The following is a 20096-nucleotide window of genomic DNA, read 5'->3' on the forward strand; positions in this document are numbered from 1 at the left end:
ACACGAGCATGTGCTGGGCAGGAGGATGTGTTTGAGGCCAATAGGCCCTTCGTACGTGCAGCTGCCCGAGACCTGTCAGCCCTTGCTCCCGTCCTGGGTAAACTTGCAGGTCCGTCAGTCAGGGCAGCCTGGTTATGCCTAGGAAACAAGAAACCCTCAAACCTCTGAGGTTTAGCACAAGCCAAGCTTATTTCTTACTCATTCTGCGACTCTGGTCTACAATGCCCCTCACTAGGACCCCTGATTCACAGAACAGTTACAATTTGGAACACTGCCAGCCACTGTGGCTGAGGGAGGAAGAAAATCATATGTTGGCTCTTAAAGCTTCCACTCAGGAGCGACACAGTTCACTTGTGTTCACATTTATTGGCCAAAGCGCTAAAACGAGTCACATGGCCGTGAGTAACTTCAAGGGAGGGAGAGAGCAGGAAATGGTCCTGCCATGTGCCTTAGGGGAAGACCAGAAATATATGCAGGATAGTTCTGACGACCACTGCAGAGGAGATTTAGGACAGACCCCGACTTTCTGGCCCTCTTAATTGTAGACTCTCACTGCCCTTTGAGGGCTGCATGGTCACAGGTAATTTCTACAAAGGACTAGTGGCCCTTATTCCATCGTGAAGGAGAATGGCATGTGAAGAACAGGAAGGTGTAAAATTGTACTCTTTCCTACAAAGTGAGGAATGGTGATCAGAGTTTACCTTTAGCTCCCGAGCAGCTGAGTGACATCTTTTGAGCTCCTCTCTACTCTGCTGCAGTGCCCTGGTCATCAAGTTACATTATCCATCGTTTATGATGACCTGACGGGGGGGAAATTGAAATCAGTCTGTGTAGTGCGCTTGTGTAACATGGCACCTTATTTTCATGCCCATAACACAGTGGTTAGGCAATCTAGCTGAGAGCCTGTTTATGGACACTCATTCACTCATTCATTCATTCATTCACTCACTCATTCATTCATTCATTCATTCACTCACTCATTCATTCATTCATTCATTCACTCATTCATGCCTATTAGCCTGAAAATTAGTCACTGGCTATTAGGATTATAGATAGAAAGCTTTAGAAATTTATTAGCGACTGCGAAAGTTACCATGTCTGTGTTATAAGAATCCGTTATAAATGCTAAAATGCAATATTTTCCCATTTCTCGAGGGGGACATTTTGTCTTGCTTTGCTATGGTCAAACATTTAAAAGTTAGCACTACAACTTGAAGTCTCTCTCTTAGAAGAAACAATGTCAAGAGTGTTTATAGGTTGTGTTTAAGTTTGGCATTTAAGTTCCTGTCTCTGGCAGGGTTTTGCTTGTTTTGAAATACCCCATGTTAGCTCCTGCTGGCAGTTTGAGAGCTCTGAGTCAGAGAGTCATATTCATTTCCTTAACATGAAATCATGTTAATACTTGCTAAATTAAAAGTATTGCTTCACCTCATAAGAGTTTTTAAAGAATAACAAAGTGACAATTTTTTTTTTTTTAAGTCTTAAACTATTTTGAAATCTTCCTAAGTGACTCACCACAGCTGGCTTCTTCGCTCTGTTCTTGCATAAGCATCGGTGTATAAATAAATATGACTATGGGACACTGTGTAAGCATGACCAGAAAATAATATTTTCATTAGTGATAGCTGTGTTTGGGGCTCAGTTTTTATCACCCCAGGGTATTTGGAAACACTTAAGTCAATGATTTTCCTACAAAAGAGAGCAAGTAATTGCTACTTTGCTACTTGCTTTCTGGGTGGAATTTTGGAAATAAAACCCCTCCACACATTGGAATATTCATAATAAGGCCATTGGTCAGTGATCCTTGACTCAGTTTCCCCTCATTTTTATTTTAACAGATAAAGAAATGTAATTGAAAGCCTACTAGCAGCTGAGTAGATGAGTGTGTTTAGCATCTCTCTGCAGAATTACTTTAGGCTAAGCTCTAAATTTGGAATGTCAGTATTTTTTGAGTCATTAAGTTAAGCTCACTGACTGCTGAAAAATGTAGTTACTGTTGTTTATCAACGAATGGCCCATATGGAAATTATTTTTCTTGAGTGGCTAGACTTCTAATCTAGGTATAAGATGAAACATTTCATATTTTCAGCTCTGTGCATGCCCAGTTCAGTATTCAGTGCATGTGGTCCTAATAACTAGGGATAGCAGTTACTATATAAATATTAATTTTATTTGGAGCCACTTATGTCTGATTTTATGTTGGAATAAATATTAAAGTTAAGAATCATCTCTTTGGTATCCCCAGCTAGAATAAACTAGATATTCAAGTAAAGGGATGTGAATGGATGGTGTATTTTTTTCATGAAAGAATTTTCCCAAATTAAGTAAAAAAACGTTAGTTATGGAAAAGTGACAGTTATTAGCCACTACCCTTTGTGGATGAGGAGTCCCAACCAGAGGCATGGTTTTCACTATCTAAGTGGAAAAATACGATGCTAGAGATCTCCAAGTCTAGACATGGGCAGGTGGCAAGAAGCTAGAGACTGTTTACTATGGGGAGAGGGAGAGAAGTTGGTGCAGAGCAGCCCTGAGTCCCCATGGCCTTGCGCCCTTGACCCCGCAACTAATGATTTTCTAAATTAGATTTAAAAGGATCCAGGAGAAAACAGACTACAAGAACATGAATTCTTTTCATGAAGACACTGATTCACAGTTTGCAAAGAAACATCAGTCTAGAAATCTTCACTAATGTGTTTTAAATATACTAATTTCTTGATGTTACGCATAGGTCAGATTTAGGTGAATCGGTGGTATTTGTGTTTACATCTTGAAGCATTGACTCGACTGGCTATAAATTGGGTTGGGCAACACTGTATCTCCAATTCTTTCTGGTTTGGAGACTTGATGATTGAAGATGTGCTTTTCTTAAAAGAGTATTGTTTTGTGGCAACAGTAGTTGCAATCAACAGTATTATATGCATACCATGCTGGGGAAGGGATGCTTTGGATACACGTGACCTCTGACGGGTGGTCATCTGTGTTGCTCACAGGAGCCGCGGTCCAAGGAGGGCAGTGACTACTTTGACAGCCGCTCAGATGGACTGAATGTGGACGTGCAGGGGCCCTTCCTGGCATCTGCCTCCCTGTGGTCAGGGGGCTCGGCTCAGCTCCTGCCTCAGAGAAGTGAATCGGCTCATGCAATTGGCAGTGATCCCCTCCGACAGAACATTTATGAAAATTTCATGCGAGAGTTGGAAATTAGCAGGACCAACACGGAGAACATAGAAACGTCTACAGAAACCGCTGAGTCCAGCAGCGAGTCCCTCAGCTCTTTGGAGCAACTGGACCTGCTCTTTGAAAAGGAGCAAGGGGTGGTCCGGAAAGCCGGGTGGCTCTTCTTCAAACCCCTTGTCACTTTGCAGAAGGAAAGGAAGCTGGAACTGGTGGCTCGGAGGAAGTGGAGACAGTACTGGGTAACACTTAAAGGTAAGTGCACTGCTGACTCTCTGAGGGCCCCTGGGTTCATTCCTCCTCTGTCCTCTTTCCTGGGAGATGTAGCGAGTCCAGCGTTAATTTGAGTTAATGTGAAGGGAGCTGATACAGAGTCTTCTGGCGTGCTTTACTACAAACACTTTCTGAAACCTGTGTAATGTGTACTTAATATTCACATTTATTATTCAATTTAGTGGTCATAGCTTTTTATTTTATAGGTATGTCTGTACCATTCTTTAATACTTTCCCTGCATCTGGGGTGGGGGGAAACCCCAAAAAGGAAGCAAAAGTAGTTTAGTTATTTGCAATGTGGGTCTTGAATTTCATATTCTGTACATTTCAGAGCCCCAAAGAGGTGTCCTATGCAGCTTGTCCCACTAAGACTTTCACCTGGATTTGTGTCATCCCACCTTTAGGAACTAAGAGAGTCTAATTGTTATCATCACAAACAAATGCTTTGTTTTTAAGGCAAAGGGACTAGGGATAAGAATTTGTTAAGATGACAAAAGTTGCTCACAAGCTTTGCCATTTAAAAATTAAATTAGACTCTCCTTGCTTATGGTTGGTGTATAGATTTGAAGGGATTTACATGTCCCGCACAGTGTTGAGTTATGCAGATGGAAACAGGAAAAGCAGCCTCACAGCCCCTGGCATTTCTGCACAATGTCCTGTGACTTTTTCAGAGGCACTGAGTGTGGTGTTCAAACCTCGTTGTTGGGTGACACTCTTCCTTATCATGGGAGAAAGAAGAAATAGGACTCATGTCTGCGGAGGGTATTATGTAAAAGGCCTGGAGACCTGCGCAGTACCCTGTTCCTGCTTTGTTTTTGCCTCTATTTAGAAATTGTGAACCCCCCACCCCACCCCATCCTTGGGGTGCTGGTGTCATTTCATAATGACCCTTAGGCCCCTCTGGGAAGGGTACACCTGCAAAAGCATTTCCTCTTTAAGTGACATGCTTCCCTAACAACTGGAGGGTTTATCAAACCCAAGACCAGCATCTCACACAGATCCCTGTCCTTATCTCCGACTCCGGATTTGGCTGGTGGCTGAGAAAGGCAGAGAGCTTTCCTAGTTTTGGCATCCTGGGGATGCTGGTTCTTATATGATGGAAGGGATTTGGAAAGTTGGAATAATAGATTAAGTCTAGCAAGACACAATTATGACGGGATACGTTATACTTTAAGGTTTAGTCAAATAACTACTGGAGTACAGGATGGGGAGAGATGGCCGCAAAGTATGACAAGTGAAGATGATTTGGAGGGTTTGATTTGCAGTGCATTCATTGAATGCGTTTCCACTGGGATAAGGCTAAAATAAAAGTACATGTGTTCTAAAAGAGTAAAAGTGATGCCTGGCTACATCATTAGAGATGTCACGTGGTCTGTAGCTCCATCCATCTCTCTTTCCTCTGCCCTACTCAGAGTTGGCCTTTCTCTCCTTGGGGGCAATCCTGCAGGAGACTTGTTAGTAAACAAAATGATTATCCAAAAGGTTCTACCTGAAGTATCTCTAACTGGAGGGGAAAGTGAAAATGTCCCCTTAGGGGAGCGAGCATCTGGAATTATTTGTGAATCACAGTCTGAAACTGCTTCCTATTTGCATAATATTTAGAATGGATGCACTCTGCTCCATAATGTGTCATATACCTGTTTTTTTAAACATAAAATTCATTTGTTAAAATTAATGCTTTGGGAAGTTGTTACTGTCTTATGGCTTTGAAAACCCCCAGTGTATACCCCATGGAGGTGAACTGGTGGTGTGTGTGTGTGTGTGTGTGTGTGTGTGTGTCCGTCCATGTGTCCATATCCTACTTTGAGAAGCAGAGCTGCAGGTGACACCAAAGGGATTTAGAGCCATGTCATTTGGAGGATGACATAAGGATCTAGGAATATTTAGCCTGGAGGAAATAAGAACCTGGGTGAGAGTAAGCAACTGTCTTGTAGAAGAGACATTGAATTTAGTCTGATTCACCAGAGCTCAGGAGGGAACTAATGGAAGACAAGCTGATTCTGGATTAATGCAAAAAAACACACACAAAAAAACCCCAAAACAAAACAAAAAAACACCAACGAACCAAACAAAAACAATAAAGACAGTACGTTCCTGGGTGCCCTGCTACTGGGGACATTTGCACACAGCCAAACTGTTGGAGGCTTCCTGGGGGAGAGCCAGGCAGGTATGACTTAAGGTTGGAAATGCCTGTCTTCAGGTTCCTATCTTCCATCCTGGAATCTACACCAGGAGCTTCTGGCTGCTGATGTCAAGGGGCAGGGATGGTCTGGGGTTGTCTTGGATGATTGCGAGGTCTGAAGTTTTGCCCGGGCCTGGCTGTCTCAGTACTTGCTAGTAAAACACTTCAAAACCTATGGATGAAGGGTGCTTTGTAACTGTAAATGTTATCAAGTGCACATTCCTTCGTTTCCTTTGCAGCCAAGGAAAGGCATGCAATAAAGATGTCTTTTTCCCAGCATAACCTTTTCCATGTGACTTTCCACACCTCTTTCCTCTGGGAATTCAATATGTTGAGTTCAGCTTTCTTGGCTTAGAATCCAAGTTGCAATGTTTGGATTTAACTATTTGGTTTAATCTTAGTTGGAAATATACATACTCGTATGTGTCTAGATACACATGTACGTTGGTGCAGAATTTTAAAATTATCTTTGAAGTATCTTGTATGGAAGTAGATTGGGAACAGTGTTCTGGAGAGAGTAGCTATTAGCAAGCCATCTGGGTACCTTCCTACATTGAATGTATAGGTATGCTAAGGGCGCAAATGTGGTTTAGGGCTTGCAGGATGTAACAAGTTTTAACAAGGATAATTCTGCTTTCCATCTGTCTTTTCCCCACGAGTGGATTTCATGTGGTTTGTCGGGGGCAGAATGGTTGGCAAGGTCATTAAAGATATCCCTCAGAATGCACGACAGATGGGTCCATAAGTGATTGTAGGATGCTGGTGATTTTGCCCCGTGATAGACCTGAAATGGGGAATGGAGGGATGAGTGTGGGTTGAGAGGGTGTCAACGAAAAGGTGGGTTTGAGCGTTGACTGAGACTAATTGCTCTCCTTTCACTGGTGATATTTCTACTAATAGTACATCTTCCATTATTGTACGTCCACTGCTGTTCCAGTGTGTTTTCTCTTTCTGCTACCATGACAAGAACTTCCACTGTCAACCCTCCAGGCCACCAGCAGCTCCTGGCGGGGACTGGGGTGCTGACAGCCACAACCGTGGGGGGTGCAGGAGGCATGGCTGTAGCCTCTTTCCATCAGCCTCAGTGCCTCGCATTAGAGACGCAGATTACGTTTAACTTGATGTGATAGATTTACGATTGATTTCCTGTTCTTTAAATTCGATAGCAACAAAAGTCTGCATATTGTTTTAGATCCTGGCCTGGCTCTAAAATAAAATGTCCTGTTTTGGTTGCTTGCTACCACGTCAGAGCTGCATTCTGTTGTAGATAGGGTGTGAGGTTTGGCAATATCTTGGCATGTGCCCAGTATCGTATTCATGTCCTCTAGATGTAATGGTTCAACCCATGGCCACTAGGACCACAATGTGAGGGAAACTGGGAAGTCATCGTCAACCCATTGGAAAGAATTTGGACATGGGCATAGCCGGTGTTGCTGTGTCACTTTTGCCCTGGTCCTCGGGTTCCCAGGTCATGGCATGTCACACACGCAGCAGTAGTGTCAGACAGGCCTTTCACAATGGAAGGACCAGGGATATTGTTTCTAGTGCATCAGGGACTGATGGAGGAAGAGAAGGGCTCAGCTCTGCAGAATCAGCTGTCCATAAACCTCTTACTACTTTCCCCTGTTCTAAGAGCCTCTCTCAGCCTTCCTTTGGGTGAGTTTTGTTTGTGGGAAGAGATTGCTCAGTGCTCCTTGAAATCGTAAAGCACCACGGAGGGAGAGAAGGCAGTCCTAGTGATGCTGATTCTGAGGGCAGAGTGAGGGGCAGGAATCTTTTTCTCTTGGCTTCTGTGCTATGCTGGGTTCCATTAGACAAACTTGTATGTCCATATTAAGACTTATTTTTACAGCAAGAAGTGAAACTGGCAAGAGTGAAATAGTTTTTAAATTATAATTATAATAATTATAGTACATTCTTAGCTAATTATCAAAACAGACCCATAATAACTTCTACCTACAATACTTTATTAGCAGAAAGCTATGTACTTGCAATGATATGTGGCAGCATTTTTAGAGTAATATTTTAAAATTCAGGGATATTTAATTTCATTTCTCTCTCAATCTAAATTAGTAAGATGACAGCCATATTTCCTATCACGATGAGATAAAAGACTGTACTAAAATTATTTTATATGGCATTTGGAGAATAAACTGGGTGCTTTCTCATACATGTTTCCCCAAGTCTACTCAGTTTATGTTGCCACATATTATAAGTGTAAAGCTCCTTTAGTTAACAAACATGGGCTTTTCTTCTGTCTCCTGAGTTCAGCTCTCTTAAATAATGCGGTATTGTGCTGAAGAATGGGGGCTCTGGGGCCAGAGGGTCTGGGGCCAGCTGTGGACCTGCACAAGCAGTGTAGCCTCAGGTTTCATACCTGTGAAATGGGTTCGTAAGCACGCCTGCCTTCTGGGGCTGCTGTGGGGACTAAGTGAGCCAGTCCATGTGGCTTATGCAGAGGAGTTCCTGACAAGGAGTACGCAGCAATAAATAAACACTTGGTATTGTTCTTACCCTTAGCGCATGTGGAAAATGTCTCATTTTCACCCGAGTTATTGCTAATACACCGAGGCATATGTTGGCTACCAGAATTTCCTTTTGTATTGGATAGTTGTCTCATTCAGTTTATTATTGTTATTGTTGTTGTTGTTTTTAGATGTGTCCCTTCCTCCTCATTCCTGTCCTAGATCCTCAGGACGTGTGACAGGGCCCTGGCTTTTCTTCTGTCTTCACAGGATGCACCCTGCTATTCTACGAGACCTATGGGAAGAATTCTCTGGATCAGAGCAGTGTGCCCCGCTGTGCCCTGTTTGCAGAAGACAGCATCGTGCAGTCCGTCCCAGAGCACCCCAAGAAGGAAAACGTGTTCTGTCTCAGCAACTCCTTTGCAGACGTCTACCTTTTCCAGGTACCGCTGAGCTTCCCACACGTAGGTGGAGGTGACAGCTTACCTACTATTGGGAGGAGAAGGAGCAGAACTAAGGGACACAGCTTAGTGAACAACCGCTTAGTTAGGCTGTGGATTGGGGCTTAACCAAGAGAATTAGCCTGTGTAATCCAGGTGCCGTAGGGCCAGCACAGGTCCAGTTTTTCATCCAGGGAGCATTTCCTGGGTGCCTGGGGGCCCCTGGGGTGTCTGTCCTCGTGAGCTACTTGAGTACAAGGTCCAAAATTCCCGAGTGGAGGCTTTTTAAATGAAACTTAGAGAATATGGAGAGAAGAGAGGTTTAGCTTCTTCCCAAGAATCCCAGGGAAGTGAAAGCAGAAGCTTTTCAGGAAACGCTCAGAGCAAGTGCTGTAAGGTCTCATCTCCCGGTGGAAGCCGTCTTAGGACGTTAAGATTCAGCTTACTTGCTGCTAGGAGTTTTAGCAGCTTTGTAGCAAACGAGAAGTCACACAGCATGGTGGTGCCAAGCCAGCTGTATCGGGGGCAGGCTTCGGTGTGAGTCTGGTGCTGTTGTTGAGGACCTATGCCATCTTGGAGCACTAACCGAACTTCTGTGAGTTTCGGACCCTTCAGCTGGTGGGATATTCATGGCTTCTAGGATTGCTTTGGTACAGTGTACGTGTAATAAGTGCTAAACACTAACTATTACACAGTGTACGTGTAATAAGTGCTAAACACTATTATTTTAGTCGAACTATTACTACTCTTATTATTATGAAGTGACTCTAAAAAAGATGGGGGTGATGGCCAGGAAGCGAAGTCGCTTCTGAAATGCATTCCAGCCCACATCCAGTGCTACATGTAGGCGCAGCGTGGGCTGTAGATTAGATCTGGCTGAAGGTTCTTGGAAAACCTCAGAGGTCCTGGGGTCAGATCTCTGATGAAGTTGGTCCTGGATGCCCCCGGGGTCCCTGCAGAAGCACAAAGTGTTCTCTCACTGACTCTGGTTGTCTAGAATTCTCTGAAGTGTTCCCTACAACAGGATTTCCTGGAATCAGTACCAGGTCCAACGCATTGGGCCTCTGGCCTTAACTGCTGTCCCCAACTTGACTTGACTTAACAAGAGTCAGGGCCTGAGGTGTGATTTTCCTTCTCTGAACAGAAAGGTTACTTAAACCTTCTATGATGCTTTAAAGCAAAGTAATGAATTGGTGTTAATCTGAATTGTATGGAAGGTAAATACATTTAATCTGCCTGAACTTCTTAGGGGCAAGTCTGAAATGAATATTTTATTTTGTGCCTCAGGCAAAAATAGCCTTAGTTTTTAAGAAACTGTCCCAGTAGGTCCAATTGTATGCTACCAGAGAGCACTGGAGAGCCACGCCGTGGCGTGAATACATGTGGTTACTTTTGGACGTCAGGAAACTGAAACTGCTTTCCAGCCTGCTTAGAGCCACATGTCTCTGCCCATTCTGCTTTATTCAGACTTTATTTATTGTTTCTAAAATAAAGTATTTTCCTTCCATGAAAATATATGGTCACTGTGTCTGAAGGTACTGAAGAGTAGAGAGAGAAAAACCACTACCCATGTTTCCAGTATTCAAAGGAAACTGTTTTAATTTTATTGTGTGCTCCCCCCATAGTCTTTCATTGACATGTTTTACAATTCAGTCCATAGTGTAGATGAAATTTCTTATCTAGTTTTCAGAATTTAACATTTTAGTCCTCGTATTATCTCATTCTATTAAACTTATAAAGATAAACTGCCTTTCAGAGAGTGGCGAAACGTAACACTGAGGGCACATACCCTGGTTTCTTATGACTCCCTTGTTTGCTTATAGCTTGATTCTAGTGTGTCTTCCCGTCATATTTGGGGCTAGATGATTGCTTCTTCTCTGCTTTCGATGTTTTTGCAGACCCTTTGAAGTCAGGGAAGCCTGCAAACTTGAGTTGAGTGAGTGTGTGCATATTTAAAATTAAACAGTTTTTATGAAGTGAAGGTACTTCTTGGGTTTGACACATCAAAGCCCAGCCTGCTGCTTTGGAGAACACTTTGTGGTAAAACAATTCCAAATAGGTTTTTTTTTCTTTTTTCCCCACCCTTCTATGTTTAGGCCACTAGCCAGACAGACCTGGAAAACTGGGTCACTGCTATACATTCGGCGTGCGCATCCCTTTTTGCAAAGAAACATGGCAAAGAGGACACAGTGCGGCTACTGAAGAACCAGACCAAAAACCTTGTTCAAAAGATAGACATGGACAGCAAGATGAAAAAGATGGCAGAGTTACAGCTGTCTGTGGTGAGCGACCCAAAGAACAGGAAAGCCATTGAAAACCAGGTACTACTGATTTCCATGGGTATTGTCATCCATTGCTCTTGTCACTCGCAGCAAATTCAGATGGTAGCGATAGTTCTTCCATCTCGGGGGTAATAGTTTGTGTGGCTTCTCATTTCAGGTACTTAATGGAGGCACTTTTGTGATTTGTGTGATGCCATATGCATTACAACCTTTGGTTGCTGTATGTAGATGGTGGAATGTTTTGCGACCAGGTCTTTTTTCTTGATATTTAGTTCCGTCTTGCTTAGCTGATCTTCTCATGCATTGTCACTTTCAGAACAAAATCTGTATAATAAAATCAGTAGAAGATTAGACAGGTAAGGTTCTAATGCAAAGGATGGCTTTGGAAAGCGTGGGTTGGTACAACAGCTACTCCCGTGTCTGTGGATTTCAAAAAACCAGTATTTTTTCTATGTTACAGGTAAGGTGCTAAAGAAAATGCTTTCTCTGGTCGAATTGCACATTTATATAATTAAACAGGTAGTTTCTATGCTGTTTGCAGGTTAGAGGAGGAGAAACAGCTTGTTAATATTTATTTTCCCTGCTCAGACAACCTAAGCACTGAGACAAGTGTCGGTGGAAGCTCTAGCATCCCGGTCTTTATAAATGCACGATGAAAGTAGTGCTTTGGGAGATTAACCAGGCAGTGGCTTGGAGGGCAGATTGAGTGGGGACAGTTACTGAGCAGTAGATGGCACTGGTCTGGATGTGCACTTATGAAGACCTGGTCCACATAACATCACAGAAGTGTAACAGTTTACATGGAAAATGGATTTCAGAGTACATTATTTCTATAATTCTATAGAATCGTGTAAGAAAGATTTTTATTAAAATATAGCTAACTTACTCTATAGAATCTTAAAGACATTATCCTACATTCTCGAATTGAACTATTCCTCGAACAGAATATGCCATTTATTTAAAGAGAACCTGCCCGCAAACTAGAAACTGCAAAATCGTTTTAACAAGGAACTGAACAGGAAGTTGAAAGTGCCAAGAAGAATGAGGAGGTGGGAGGGTGTTTGGGGTTGGACGAGAACACAGCTGCTAGAGGAAGTGCTGCCACCGATGCTCAGCTTGTTTATGCGTCCGCCTGCTTCCCATCGAGATGCTCGTATCTGGGAGGAGCTCAGGTCCTGATCTCTCAGCTCTCTGTCTGTGTGGCACATAGGGATGTGATGCTATGTCGAGGGTACATGGCAAATCAGAAAGCTTGAGGAGAAGGAGAAATGGTTATCCCAGTGTTTTTGTTGTACCACGTCTCACCCATGGTCCTGAATTTCCAGGATCCAGTAGCCTCAATCTGTGTATTGTTAGAGGTATACCTCATGGATTCAGGTGTCTGAGAGGGTTGAGGGCGCCCCAATCAAAAATCTCATTCTGATTGTAATGGGAAAAGGTATGGTTTTAACGTGTGTGTGTGTGTGTGTGTGTGTGTGTGTGTGTGTGTTTTGAAAAATGATAATGTTTTATTGCTACCAGCAGGAGTGGCCTGCTGCTCCAGGCTCAGGGTATGTGTGGTCTGCGAGGAGATGACAACTGGGAACCTGGAAGGAAAGGGGTGGTCTAGAGGCCAGCTGCCAGGGCTCCTCAGATATACTTCTGGGAATATGGAAAGGAGTCACGGCAAGCTACCACCAAGCTGCTAATAAGATATCTAGCTGCCCATCACAGTTGAGGTCCAGTTTCTTCATCATGCGGTCAAGGACACCGGAGTCCTTCCGGTTCTTTGTGAAGGCAGCCCGTTCTGTACTCGTGAAGCTCAGGAACTCAGTCTCAGAGAGATGGCACGTGTTACCGTCCTTTCCAGCATGATTCTGGAAAAGAGCAATCAGACACTCGATGCACTCCTTGGTCTCTGTAGGGATGATGTTTTTGCCACATCAGAGTGGAGTGAGGAGTGAGGTGCAGAGGCTGTAAGCGGGAGCGGTGCTGCAAGCTCTGGGTGGTGGCGGGCGGCGGGAGCTGGCTTTAACTGGCTCTCTGAAATTTAATTTTGAAGCCATACTTAAGTCCCCTGGAAGTGATGTCCAATCTGGAGTTTTCAGTTCCTTCTATATTGTCAAATGCTTAGGTCCAGGGAGAGAAAAGGGAAATTTAATGACATTGAGCATCTCCTGGGCCATCTTCCCTCCTCCCCCCATGGCCACAAGAAGTCCAAGCCAACATTTTTACAATTAAAATTTTCATTCAATGTAATGTTATTCCTTTGCAATTTTATTCCTAAGTTGATAAGTACTTCACTTACAATGCCACAATTGGTATTATTCTCTGATTAGGAAGGGAGAATTAGTTTCACATAAATCCCTAGACAAATCCAGAGTTCTAGGATGGTTGGGTGGCCTGGCGAGAAGCTCCTTGAAAGATTTAGGGTAATTATTAGTACTTGTGGCCTCATTCTACATTCTTTGACAGGATCATTACATCAGGAACTTTAGGCAGACCGTCCTATTACTGCTAATTGTTCCTTTCCGTTCTCCCCTCCCCCACCCTGTTGCCCTCACCCTTTCCATATACACACTCACCATCTCACATGACGTGTGTCAATTTTTGGTAAGAAACAAATTGGATGGATCTTCAGAAATTCCACCTGAAAATATTCTCCCCCCCACACTGGCAGTTTTTAAGGTTGTAATTTAGTCATGTTTTCCCAGAGGGCTTTGCGGGAATTACATTTGTTGTGCCCATTGTCCTTAACTCATTTGCCAGATGGCTGTAAAGAGAGCTATTTGCTCTTTACTTGTAGATACAAAGTGTATGAAGTGTTAAGGGGGGGAACAAGCATATGCTTACGATTACTTTTATGAGATGGTCTTTGACGGGAGAATGTTATGTGAGCCTGCAAAGACAAAGGTATTGACAAATCGAGACCAATAAGAACACCATCTCCCAAATATCCCATAAGCATAGTTTTCTCTAAATTACCTTTTAAAAACTTGTAAAGAGCAGTGCTTTATCTACTTACCATTTAAAAATTTCAACTTCACTGTAGTTTATTTTATATAGAAGAAAATATTTATTTTATTTATGTAGCCCTTTTCCCCAAAGACCCCAGGAACCTCAGATGAAGTCATTTATAGCTTAGTAATAGCTTAACTTACAGGGCCCATTATGTCATGAAGATACAGTCTCTGGGACAGGTTTTCTTTGAAGTACTTGGGTGGAAAAGATCCTTGTCACAATGATAACGGCTCAACCTTACACTGTTGTGTGATGACATACTTTGCTTTAAAAAGACCCATCATATGGTCTTGTCCTACCCTGCAGCCTGTAGGGTCTCCGTGGGGCTGGATGACACAACTTTCATCAGAGCATATCCAGTGTGGAGCCGACCATGCATCCAGTCCACGTGTCAGATTCCTTTTGAAGTTCTGAGGGAGGAAGCGCTGTAAATTAAGTCCAGTTAGTACTGTATTTTGCTTTCCATTTATTATTTCAAACAAGTAAACAGGGACAAAACCTCACCACCCTTAGGGGGTCTTGGCCTCCTCCCAGATGGCCTGCCCGCCATCCTCTCCCCACTTCCTGACTCATTCTGTGCCTGTCTCACTTCCAGTGGTTAATTAGGCCAGAGCGAGGAGGCAGTTAGAACAGGGAGATGGTCCAGTGGGAGGAGCAGACTCAGTTGGTGGGCGTGGGACGGCTCTGGGCTTTGTGAAACATGGGCTTCATTTTAAACATTTACTTAAAGTTTGAAAATCAGAAAGAGGATGGATTGAATTTAGACAATTGGAAACTGTGGTGAAGGGAACAAAGTGAACAAAGCCTTGAGGAAAATATGATATGGGGTATGTGTGTGGGGTGAGCAATTTGGGGAATAAGCCTTGGAGAGGAGAGTATTTGTGAAGGGGTTTGACAAGGTCAGACTGTGGAGGTGCTGGGCCAAGATGTGGGCTTCCATCAGCAGGCAATGCGGAGAGGGCGGAAGTATCTGGGGCAGGAGATTAACATTCAGTTCAGTTCATTGAGCGCTTACTAGGTGCATACTCTGGGCCACGGAAATCGGCACAGACTAGGGATCCAAAGATGCTGCTTTGTCCTCAGGGTGCTCTCAGGCTAGCAGGGCGGCAGACAGTTGAGCGTGTAATTTCCACATCATATAATAAATGCAGAGCAAATGCTATTCCAGAGTGTGTGGAAGACAAATGGGAAGATTAGCCTCCTGTGTAGTCAAGGAAGACTTCCTGGAGGAGAGATGCCTGAATTGCTTCTTGAAGAATGAGAAGGAGTTAATGAGGAGAGGGATGGAGAAGGACAGTCCGGGCTGAGGGTCAGTATGAGCGAAGGCAGAGGGCTCTGAAGCCATGGGACTCCCCCAGCAGTGTGATTTTTCAGGCACACATGGTGCAGGTGGCGAGAAATGTCGGGGTGAGTAGGACTGTCTTGCATCTTCCCTGTATCAGCTCAGAGGCTGATCTTCCTCGGATGGGTCTTCCAAACAAGGCCAGAGTGGTTTTTGCGTCCAAACAGCAAATCTGACCATGTGGTTACCCGGTTTCAAAGTCCTTTAGTGACCTTCCCTTGTAAAGTCCCTGGTAACCTTGCCCCACCTTGACCTTCATCTAGCAACACCATACTTCCTGTAGGGTCCACTTCTTTCTTTAGCTTTTTCCTCAGGCAGAGAAGACCCCCGTAGGCCATGGTGCAGACATGCCCCTCCCCTCTGTCATCAGGCTCACCCCTGCTCCTCTGTGATGAAGGCTTTAGGGATTACTTCCTCCAAGGAGCTGCCCTTGACTCCCCTCCCACCCACGCCATCAGGGACCCCTTCATGGCTCACGGTCTCTCTCTATCACTGCTCTCACCACATTGTTTTATAATCATCTCCTGTGTATAAAGTTGCTCCTTGTATGAAATATGAGCTCCTAAGGATTCATAGCTTTCCCATCTCGGGACCCCTGCTACTTTGCTGGAGTTCACGAGTGAACGCATGCACCTATGCCTGCTTTCTGCTTTACTTCGGCACTTTGAGTTCTTGTCTGTGTCATTCCGCACCCCACTCCTCACCAGCTCTTGGCCTCTTTCCCTCAGGCCCTCCCTCCTTCATTCCCCAGCTAATATATCCTGTCTTTTGCCTCAGACCCCTTCCTGATGGTCCCTGAGTTTTTTTATGGGCTCCTATCTCAGACTGTGATCATGTATGATTTCACAGTAACTCCATGAGGTGAAGTTGTGTGTATCACCCATCTGATGGACGAGGGAATAGATCTGGGAAAGGTCAATGTCACACAGCTGCTAAGAGGCAGAGCTAGGATTGGAGCACAGGTCTGCGCTCCTGACCAATGGGCCACACTGCCTCTCAGTAAGACTTTTGTGAGTCAGATTGTGCTTCCCTTGACAATTAACCATGTGATGAATAGTTTTGTGTACAATAGAAATTAATCCTTGATTTACTTGTTTTCATAACTTGCATTTTTTTCACCTCGATTGAATGGGAAGTATATTTATTGCAAAACGGAATGAATTCTATGGCCTGTGAATTATATCTCAAAGGAAAAAACAAAACGGATTCTCCAAACCTTAGCTGGTTGTTCTAACCATGAGTTAACTTCAGTGTAATCTGTGTCACTAGATGAGTTCTTTTGTGAAGTAGGTTTTCGTGCTTGGAAAATACTGCATGGGAGTTTTTTTTTAAACTTATTCCATCAAAAAGGAAAAACGAGTTATCTTGTAGGATAAACCTAGTAATGGACAAATGACCAAATACTGTGATCAAATGACTAAATGGTAGAAAATACATTTCTAGGAGTGTTGGGTGTGGCGTGAATGTACTTGTCATCTTTTTCATGTGTCACTTATTCATCTGTTATTTTTAGCGTTAGACCTCATCTGCTCCCCCTTCCCACTTAGACCATAGCCTTTCTGAGCTCATTCAATGACCACAGCTCTGTTAGCAGCAAAGAATAAACTTTCACATTGTATTTGTGTCATTGCTTAACAATGGCAGTTTTCCTCCTTAGTTTTGTTAATTTTTCCTTTTACAATGAAAGGTCATGAAAACCTCCTTTGAGTGAGTTTTCTTCATCCATGTCATTTTTATGTTTTGTGCATGGATGTGAGAAGAAGTGAAAACTCACTGGACATAGAAGTTGCGTTTTTATTCTTATGTCCTGGTATTAATCTTAAAAAAATAAAGAAATGTCTAGGGGCAGTTACCAGCATTTAAGGAATTTATACAAGGGGGGAAACCAATTTTGGTTTAAGGCAATTGATTTTGGGCATTTTAGTTTTCGATAATGTCAGAAAAGAAAATCTCCAGAAATTCCTTAATAAATGTGATAGCAGATCACATTACTATTTTAGTGATGATTGAAATTTACTGACAGCATATATAAAATAGCTCCAAAACTGTCTTCTATTTCTCCCTTTAAATTTAAAAAAATGTATCTTTACCCCCTCCTTTACCTCATCTTTTGAGGGATAATTATCAAATACATGAAACATTACTTTAAATTTGGGCTGGAGTTACACATTAAGGCCAGTAAGAAATTGAAATGCCAAATGCCAGTATGACTAGGGCACACACATCAGTGAGAGTGTAGGTAGTCTTACATCCTCCACATGGACACCTGGGGATTTGTGGGGAGAAGTAAAGTAGACAGTTGGATGAAAATGTACCTGAAAGTTGCTGAAGTACTTGAGTAGTGCACAGATATCTGCCTTATGAGTGAAAGGACCTGGGATTCAGGGGCGACATCATAAATACTTGGTCGTGGCTTGTCCCCCACATGTTGTTCCCATCAGGCTCCGCGTTGGGCCTTTGCTAGTCTGGAAGGACCAGGTTATTACATGACCCTGTCACCTCACTTCCCTTCTGGGCCTCAGGCTCCTCCGCTGAGAAAAGAAGGTGTGGTAATCCCAGTTGCCTTGAAAGTTCATTTTCTACACTGACGGCCTTTCTCAGTAGTATGAGGTCTGTTTTGAACGTGTGGGTCTGATCTTTCTGCTGCCCTCTTCCCTCCAAGTCCCCCAAGCCTCTGAACCCATGTCCTCACCATGCTTTTACCTGCATAGTCTCCCAAGTCCTTCTCTGCAACTTCATGAGGGAGTCTATAGAAAGAAAAATCTAGTATTTCATTGGTTCTTAACCAACCACAAATCCTTACTTAACCTCCATGACTGATTTTTCTCTGTAAAGAACCATGACCTTACAAACAAGATAACGATTGTCTTTAAATGTGGAATGCAGGTGTGACTAATGAGATCTGTGAGGATGAAGGCTGTAGTCGTTAGGGTTCTCCAGGGAAACAGAACCAATAGAATGTATGAACTAACTATATACAGAGGTTTATTATAAGGAACTGGCTCATGTGATTATAGAGGCGGGCAAGTTCCAAGATCTGCAGAGTGAGTCAGCGGGCTGGAGACCCGGGACAGCTGACGGTGTGGGTCTACTTCAAGACTGGTTGGCTCAAGAAGCAAGATGAGCCAATGTTTTAGTTCAAGTCCAAAGGCAGGAAAAAGCCAACATCCTAGTTTGAAAGCCATCAGGCAGGAGGAATTCTGCCTTACTTGGGGGAAGGGTCAGTCTTTTTGTTCTCTTCAGGCCTTCAGCAGATTAGATGAGGCCCACCCACATCAGAGAGGACCATTTGCTTTACTCCATCTGCCCATTTAAATGCTAATCTCATCCAAAAAAACCTCTTATAGAAGCAGGCAGAATAATGCTGGACCACATACCTGGGTACCCCATGACCCAGTCCAGTTGACACATAGAATTAACCACCACAGAGGCTCAGTTTGGGTAAGGATAGGCAGCACTGTTGAAACAGAAGTCATCAAGCCCCATCTCGTTTGCATTTTCTACTAAATTCAATTTTAACATTACCTTTACAGTGTACAGTGTTGATTGAGATACTAGTTTCTTGAAATGTGATCACATGTGTGATCAAATATCTGCTCTTTATAAGATCTACTTTAAGCTGTGGGGGGTCCTACAGCCGTCTTCTCTCCAACAAACCTAAGCATCTGAATCCATGTTCTGCCCATGAATTCACCTGCCTTTTGTCCCAAGTTCTGGGTGGAGAGCTTTGGGGGTGCTAAAGATTATTATTTACTGTTTAGGGTGGAATTGTCTTTACCTTCCAGTGGTGCTTTGATGTGTAGTCACAAAGTACATTAAATGATGCCATTAAAAATACTTCGCAAACTGCAGGATTCAGTGAAAATGTAAGAGATTGTCGTCTTCCCTGATCTATAGTGATTGGCAAAGACCTGGAATTCATTTTATTTGATATTTTTTGTCTTTAAAATCCATTGTAAATGACATGGGCTTCTTTATCTTCTGGTGTCCAATGGCTCATTGGTTTTCTTTCTCTCATGCCTTCACCTCCAACAGAACCCCTGGAAATTATCTCATCAACTATTTCACATGGAGGTGTAAATGAGAGCTAAGCTTTAATACACTTCCCAATTTAGAAATATCTACACATTCATTAGAAGACAAAGGAATGCATCTATACTTGTGGGAAATCAGCTAGAGAAGATATCTGTGAGACAGACTGGGAGAATAGATTTCTCTGGGCCTTATAGCTTCTGATAGGTGTCAGTTTATGGTTACATCATGCCCATCCATTACTTCTGGAATCTAGAATTCTCTACTACTGCAAGACCAAGCAGAGGTTTGCAGTTTCAGTTTGAAGTGTCTTGTTAGTCTAGAACAGTGGTCCTTGCTAAGGGTACGGACTGGGATTGCTGGACGTGCTTTTGAAATATAAACTTTCCTAGACCTCACATCCAGTGGGTAGAATGTTCAGGCGTAAGACCTGGGTGTCTTCACTTCTGAAAGCCGACAAGTCCTTTGGCTATTTGTGTAAGGCTGACACCAGGATGCTATTACGTCGCTAGTAAGGGGGGACAGTATATTAAATGAGGCTAAAATCACAATGGAGATTGAGATTTTCAGTGCAAGCTGAGAATGTGTTGTTTTGCTGACAAACAATGATGAATCAACAAATTATTTGTTTAAAGTTTATAGCCATTTTATGTCTTTTGTGGAGAAAATTTGTACAGTGACCTTCCTAAGGAATAGAGACAGAGAACTTTCAGGGGCCTGGGGAATACCCAGAGTCGGTACTGCTTTTTTCTGGGGAGAGACTGAGGGGAACATAGTGTTAAATATTGGGGATCTTTCAAAATATCATATTTATCCAGGATTAAGGGTTGACCTAGAAAGTTTACTGTGAAAGGTTAGGATCTGATTGGGTGCTAAACATGGCAAAACCAGAGGTAGTTGTTGTAAATG

The 20096-nt window shown here is 43.2% G+C and overlaps 1 protein-coding gene across 5 annotated transcripts in view; it reads left to right on the plus strand.

The window, feature by feature from the left end:
- TIAM2 (TIAM Rac1 associated GEF 2) overlaps positions 1 to 20096 on the plus strand; it is a 223415-nt gene that overhangs the window by 116089 nt on the left and 87230 nt on the right. For all 5 annotated transcript variants that reach the window (XM_074333725.1, XM_074333728.1, XM_074333726.1 and 2 more), the window contains 3 exons: positions 2991 to 3426; positions 8362 to 8534; positions 10628 to 10852. In XM_074333725.1, coding sequence (XP_074189826.1) covers positions 2991 to 3426; positions 8362 to 8534; positions 10628 to 10852 — 834 coding nt within the window. The remainder of the gene's footprint in view (positions 1 to 2990; positions 3427 to 8361; positions 8535 to 10627; positions 10853 to 20096) is intronic.

The sequence above is a fragment of the Rhinolophus sinicus genome, linkage group LG05, assembly GCF_036562045.2.
Source record: "Rhinolophus sinicus isolate RSC01 linkage group LG05, ASM3656204v1, whole genome shotgun sequence".
NCBI lineage: Eukaryota > Metazoa > Chordata > Mammalia > Chiroptera > Rhinolophidae > Rhinolophus > Rhinolophus sinicus.